Source organism: Macrobrachium rosenbergii, chromosome 28 (assembly GCF_040412425.1).
Source record: "Macrobrachium rosenbergii isolate ZJJX-2024 chromosome 28, ASM4041242v1, whole genome shotgun sequence".
NCBI lineage: Eukaryota > Metazoa > Arthropoda > Malacostraca > Decapoda > Palaemonidae > Macrobrachium > Macrobrachium rosenbergii.
This window is the reverse complement of record NC_089768.1, coordinates 4,125,238-4,132,500: the sequence shown is the minus strand read 5'-3', so window position 1 is coordinate 4,132,500 and position 7,263 is coordinate 4,125,238. Positions and strand designations below refer to the sequence as shown.

At 43.6% G+C, this 7,263-nt stretch overlaps 1 protein-coding gene across 6 annotated transcripts in view; it reads right to left on the bottom strand.

Moving 5' to 3' along the window:
- Positions 1-1,467: 1,467 nt before the first annotated feature.
- LOC136853985 (intraflagellar transport protein 22 homolog) overlaps positions 1,468-7,263 on the bottom strand; it is a 47,051-nt gene continuing 41,255 nt past the window's right edge. For all 6 annotated transcript variants that reach the window (XM_067129917.1, XM_067129919.1, XM_067129918.1 and 3 more), the window contains exon 4: positions 1,468-2,001. In XM_067129917.1, coding sequence (XP_066986018.1) covers positions 1,853-2,001 — 149 coding nt within the window. In that variant the 3' untranslated portion in view covers positions 1,468-1,852. The remainder of the gene's footprint in view (positions 2,002-7,263) is intronic.

Below are 7,263 nucleotides of genomic sequence, written 5' to 3'. Positions count from 1 at the left end.
CACCCGTCACTCCCCTTACAGTCCCTGAGAGCTAGGGATGGTGGCTTTGGGGAGCCAACTGGTCTACCTGCTGATTCATGAGCACATTGTCTCATTCCCTGTTCTAGCAGGAGAAGGGCCCTGAGCATGATTGTATGTCTGTATGGCTCCGGCCCTTGTTTCATGGAAACCCTTTTACCCTTTAGAAGGGATTTGCACAATGAGTGCATCTGTCTCAGCTGGTGGATATGTGATAGGGGCTTTTCTGATAAGAATGTCGCATTAGCCTTTGTTTAGGAAGGCGGAAAGTTCAGAAAATGCATTTTGAAACTTTTACACAAAGGCACCTCGTGTGGTTTATCTACCAATGGATGACTGTACAAAGTGGAAATATTCACTCTTAAGAGTCGGTTCAGGTTCCAGCAGACAAATTGAAAATACTAAGTACTGCATTCATTTATTGCATCCACAACAAAAGTAACTCAAAATAGAACAAAAATCATTATATAATGGGTGAAATCATCAACCAAACAAAACTCAAATGCACAACAGATTCCAAGCAAATGGATTTAATTAGCTTGGTGCATATCACATTTTCACAGTTGCAATTAACCATAAGGAAGTAAAATCAACAAAAGACAGCTTTTTGAATGAAAGTAGGAGCATGAGAAGGGCCTGAAACAGGGGTATATTCTAGCCTGTTTCCAATGTAATTCTGAATGTCTGAAATAGAGATATGTCTGAGATAACGTGTCTCCAATTGAAGTTTTTCCATCCTGAAATAGGAATCTACCTAACCTATCTTGTATCCAATTGAACACTCTATAACCCGAAATAGGCTTCTCTGAGTTATTTCCTAGTTCAGCTTTTCCATTCCTGAAAATGAGACTCAGTTGGCAGAAAGGCATTCCATTCCAGTTTTGAAAGCGCTTTAATCCTACCAATTCAAGTATGAGGTACAGGCTGTTGGAGATCCGGTAAAGGATATCTATCAGTCTTACTGAAAGGTATACTGCCGTAAAATAAATCTTGACTGTTTATAACAGAGAGATGCTTCAAGGAGTTGAAAATCCCAACGAGTGCCCACTTGTTCGGGCAGACCTCCACCACAAGGGGACTCCCTGGGTCAACCTGGGGGGAAGGACGCGTTCGAATAATAATAATAATAATAATAATAATAATAATAATAATAATAAACCTTTGAATACTCTACAAGGAATAGTTTCACTTTATCTCCTTTTTGCATTATATATGTGAATACAACAGTAACCTCAGATGGGATCAATTTAAAGACATATTTTCATATTCTACGATTCTCTTGAAGAACGAGGTTTCTCAGAGTCAGTGCTAAAGGTCTTCTACTCCACCGGAAAAGACGTTCACCTCTGCAATCAGGTCTCCGCTTTCCAATCAAAGATTTCCTATTCACGTTTGGTTTTTATATGCATCGTCTCTTGAGTTCACTAGTCCATGGCAATGTCTTCTTCACTTGGCTAAGATGAGCCTAGACTCTACAGGCACACAAAACCTAAGGACAAACTCATGCCATCACAATTTTTGTACAATAAAATATCATCATCATCATCAAGACCAATGGGTCACAATTCTCAACTTACAATGCTGGTCTGAAATGTTTTTATGTACATGGTGAAATTGGAGGAGGGTACAGATAAAAGGTGGATGGCTTGAAGAAGTGAGACCAGACAGATGCAAATGAAAATTAAAATGTTGAAAGCACTGCAACTGGAGCCAAAGTGATGCTGCAGAGAACCTTTAATACTGTGTAATGTGCTCCGCACAAGGAACACTACAGGTGGTAACTTCTCTACAGAAAAAATGTGTACTGGCATATTAATACAATGTCATGATAACTCTATTGTAGTATAAAGTTTTCTTGTCGCTCAGCAACAGCAGACATATGAGCCAAAACTGATCCAATAAAATTTGAGAAATCTCTTCGAACTCCACCACCATCTTCCTCTATGTGTGTGTCTATTTTTGGAACTGGATTGAATACGTTTCCTGAAAAAAAAAAAAAATAGGCATCATAATTTAGTTCAACTAAAGATATTTCTTTTTAAACTGACTGAAAGATATCTAAGAAAATTATTGCAGCATTTAATGGTAAACTTTCTATTGTTAGATACAAAGCAAAATCCAACTTGAGTGAACAAGTAAGACCAAATGAAGAAATTGTTCCCAGATTCATTGTAGGCTGAGGATAATGTGCATTTTTACTAGATACAGAAACCAAAGACTTTTATATGGATATAGTTTTATATGGATATAGCTTTGACAGAAGCTGATTTGGTCACTGAGGCTTGGTAGCAAAGTAACTATCAGCAAGTAAAAGGGTGGAGTTACCACTCATTCACTCAACTATCAGCATTTACTTTTTCTTTCGGCAACAAGGACAAATGTGGGGTTGGTAAGAGGTAGTTTATATACCCAGGAAAAATGCTAACTACAGTATATTCAGTTTACTATTTGTTCTCACTACAATACAAATTTGTCTTTCATACAGATACATGGGAGGTATTACCTAAAGGATATGACTGGTAAAGTGCTTCATGCCTGGAAATGCCAGATTTCTGGTTGTGCCCACGAGTAGGGGAAGGGTCCTACGCCAGAGCTTGGCATTCTTGTAGCCTTGTTCAAGAAAATGAAGAGGAATGGACTTTTACCCTTTAAAATAGAATAATAATAATAATAATAATAATAATAATAATAATAATAATAATAATAATAATAATAATAATAATAATAATAATAATTCAAAAGATGAAACCATTCATACGGAACAAGCCCACAGGGGCTACTGACTTGAACTTCAAGCTTCCAAAGAATATGGTGTTCATTAGGAAGAAGTAAGAGGAGGTAAAGGGAAATACAGAAAGAAGAGATTCCACTCATTGAAAAAGAAAAAAAAATAATAAATGCAAGGAGAATAGTATTAGGGTAGTAATGCATTGCATCTTTGCTTGAACTTCTGAAGTTCCAATTGCGAGACATCCTCTGGGATTCTGTTCCACAGTCCAACGGTGTGAGGAATAAGGAACCTCTGGAACTGTAAATGTGAGGCACATTTACTGCATATTGGTTATGCTGTTTAGTGAATCTGGTTGCCCTCAGCAGGTAAGGGGAATCAGGGACCAATTGTGAATATGAAAGATCTCTGTTGAAATACAACTTATGAAAAAGTCACAAACAAGAGACCATCTGTCGATGGTCCAAGTCATAACTGCTACTACATGTATTAGGAAACATCCTGCCTCCTTAGGAGTCCATCACTTTTCTCACCATGTGCGTTGTTTCTAGTAGTACACTTTTCTGCACAAGTCCTGGAGCTACTTCGGCATCTAATTTTTCCAGATTCCTTTTCAGGGATCTTGGGATCATGCCTAGTGTTCCAATGATTATGGGTACAATTTCCACTGGCATATTCCATATCCTTCTTATTTTGATTACAGTATCAGGTCTTGATACTTATCAATTTTCTCTCTTTCTCATCTACTCTGGTGTCCCATGGTATTGCGACATCAATGAGTGGTATTTAATTCTTGATTTTGTCAATCAACGTCATGTCTGGGGTATTGGCACATATCACCCTATCTGTTCTGATACCATAGTCCCAGAGGATCATTGATCATTTTATATCACTCCCTCAGGTTGGTGTTCGTACCACTTATTACTGCAAGCTAACTGATGTTTCTTGCACAGGCTCCAGTGGAGAGCTTTTGCTACTGAATCATGCCTCTTTTTGCACTGGTCCTGTGCAAGCGCTGGACATTCGTTTGCCATGTGGTTTATGGTCTCGTCTTTCATATTGCACTTCCTGCATAAGGGTGAGATGTTATTTCCATCTACTGTTCTTTAGACATATCTGGTTCTTAGGGCCTGATCTTGTGCTGCTGTTAGCATTCCTTGTTTCCTTCTTGAGTTCCCCCATCTGTAGCCATTGCCATGTGTCATCGCTTCTCGACCACTTGGGCATAAGTCCAAGTTGATCCGAGGACCAAACCCAGAGCGTAAGCCTTTGTGGTGGGGCTGCATTGGGGTGTAGCATCCCAATCGGAAACCCTTCTATTCGACTCATGCCTCCCAGTATAATCCCAGGAGGTTGAAGGGACATATGAGAGGTATCGCGCACTCTTTTTTGTCCTGTTGGAGGCCAAAGCCCGACAGGAGAGGAAAGCTGTGGGCGATCGCCAACCTACAGTGGCGATGGCTGCATGGGTCTAGGAGAGCGCCCCCGCGCATGCAGACATGGCAGGGTGCTGTCCCAAGGAGAGCGTGCAGGCTCACGCAAACGTACACAGAGGTGAAGGTGAAAGGGGGCCGACTAGAGGAGAGCAATCCTGTACTCCCGGGCATGAACTCGGGATGTCCTTACAACGTGCTGTAGTCTTCTTCAAGGCCGTGGCCTCCAGACAAGAAGTAGACTGTGTGGGGACATATCCTCTTTCTTCCAAGCTTCTCCAGGAGCTAGGACCCTCTGAGTCATAGTGCACCTGTACAGAAAGTTTAAGTTAAGTATACCTCAGTTTTACCAGACCACTGAGCTGATTAACAGCTCTCCAGGGCTCCCGAAGTGGATTAGACTTATTTCACGTGGCTAAGAACCAACAGGTTACTTAGCAACGGAACAACAGCTTATTGTGGAATCTGAACCACATTATAGCAAGAAATGAATTTCTATCACCAGAAATAAATTCCTCTAACTCTTCATCAGGTTACCGGGAATTGAACTCTGGCCCATCGGTGACAGTCTGACATTTCTAACCGCACTCACCCAAGAAGAGTCTGGACAGAACCCTGGCGAAGAAGTAATAAAACAAGGTGCAGCACTGGCAGGGGGTGAGGAAGCACCTGCATGCTTGTTCACCTTCTCTCCTATAGTGCCTGAACCAGTCCATGGAGCTGACTCCCTGGTTTTATTGGCGTTTGTTTAGCGACGCTGGTAACTGGATTTTCGGTGCCAATCTCCGTTTAGTGGCACTGGTCTCTAGTTAGCGGCATCAATCTCTGCTTAATGGCGCTGATCTCCGCTTAGCAGCAGTGCCGATCTCCAGTCATCAGCATCGATATCCAGTTAACAGCACTGTTAAGCTAGTCTAGTTATCTTTTTCTCCGCATCTTTCTCTTCCAAGCGACATAGGCACTCGATGATGTCACTGTAGTGCCCTTGCCCTTGGAGGGTGTTGTTCGCTGCTTCATCCTCTTCCGAGGCACTCGAAGAGGCTGCTTCAGGGTTGCCTGCGTCGGCCAAGTCCGCCCACCAATCGGAGTACAAGTTTTTCTTCTCCTCTCGACGAGTGTGGCCCTCTCTCTCTTTGGACGACAGCTGTATAAAATTTCAAACGCTGCAGTAGCAGTCCTTCAGTTGAATACTTCTCGTGCCTGGTTCTCGCTGGGCAGTGGGACCATGCAGCCGAAGGAAGTATATGAAGGGAGTAGACCCTCTTTTAAACAGGTCTTATTAAAAAGGATGGCTGTATTATGTGAATTTATCTTATATAGTGTCTTTTCTATCTTCCTTATGATTCACTTTTCAGGCTCGGCGATGTTAGTCAGCAACTGACCGATATTCATGTTGGAAAAGGATAGTGTGCGGAATATGGAAGTCTTTTATTAAAATATCCAATCAGAAATCATTTGTCTGGATTCAGGTTCTATTTTAGGTACCTTCGACATGTTTCGACCAACTCGTTGGTCATCCTCTGGACGTGGTTGCAGAAGGTCTGAAGAAACGAGGTTTCGGGTTGGTATTTATAGGGGTCTTGATCGGTGCTGAATTATGATTGGCTGCCCGGGCATGTACCCTTGGCGGAGCCTATTCTCCCAGGTCGATGTTCGTGATTCGTCTTGCGGGCGGCGGCGTTGTAGTGCTGGGGATGAATGGAAGAATTTCGATCCTCAGATGCCGAATTTTGATTCCCTCGTTCGCCATGGGAATCGCTCGGTGCATGTCTCCTGGCTGCCGTGTGGAGGAGAAAAATTTCCTGCGTAATGTTGAGGGTTGGTTTCTCCTTCCCAATGTGCAATGCTTCCAAGAGGCGTAGGCGGCGGTGGTCGGTAGTTCGGTCAATTATTTCGATGTTCATGATTATGTTTTTTCTTGCTATTCTCTGGTTATGGACGGTCCTGGCATGATTAAAGATAGCCTTTTCTTGGGCGTGGCAGGAAATCCTCTTGGAGAAAAAATGGTGGTCATACCAATGTAAGAACCGAGGCATCCTCGGATGGGGCATGAGTACCGATATACCACGTTGGTTTTTCTTCAAGGGGTCCTGCTGAGGGGGCTGGGTTGTTTACGCATAACCAGGCTGCTCATCTTTTGCTCTTGTAGTAAATAACCAGATGTATATTCTTGTTGAGTCAACAGGGCTGACATTTTCGATGATTTTTTTGAGGGCATGCGTTCGTCTTCTTTATATTTCTGGTGAAATTGTCCTTTATAGAAGAGCTCTATCGTTCAGGGCATCGGGCAAGGTTCCTGACGGTACCATCTATCGACAAAGCCTTGATAGACTCTTCTATATTCCAGTTTGGGTGTCCATTGTCAGGAAAAGGGTCTGGGCTACACGTTCTCCATAAATCGTTCCAGGAGGAGCAGTGTGAGAGGGCCCTCTGACGTAGGCACTGATGGTGGAGCGCTATATACCTCTCGGGGCACTCGCTCGCCCCATTCATACACATGCCCAGGTTCATGCATTTCGTGTAGACCCTCGTAAAGAAAGAGGCCTCTCTCTGTTCCACAAGGACGTCAAGGAAGGGGAGGCAGCGGTTTTGGCTCTGCTCGATCGTGAAACTGAGGCAGCTATGGTTGTGGAATGCACGCCTCAGGTTTTCGATCTCCTCTTGCGAACTGGTGCTGATGAAGGTGTCGTCGATGTAGCGATGTACATCCTTGGTTCGTGTATATCTTCGAATACCCTTTGCTCCATTGTGCCCATGTAGAAATTGGTGAAGAGGACTCCGAGGGGAGAACCCATCACCACCCCGTCGATCTGGGTGTACATATGGCCACGATGGTTGGAGAAAGGGGCCTTTTTGGTGCAGATTTCCAGGAGGGCACGGAGGGCATGCACAGGGATGTTCAGGGATGGGATGGTGGGGTCCCTATACACACGGTCCAAGATCATTTGGATGGTCTCATCGACGGGGACGTCGGTAGAGAGGGGCTCCACATCCATCGAAGCAGTACAGCCTCCGTGGGGCGCCGCTCTTAAGGCCTCCAGGAACTCTGCTGACGACTTCAGACTGTGGCTGCTTGGGACACAA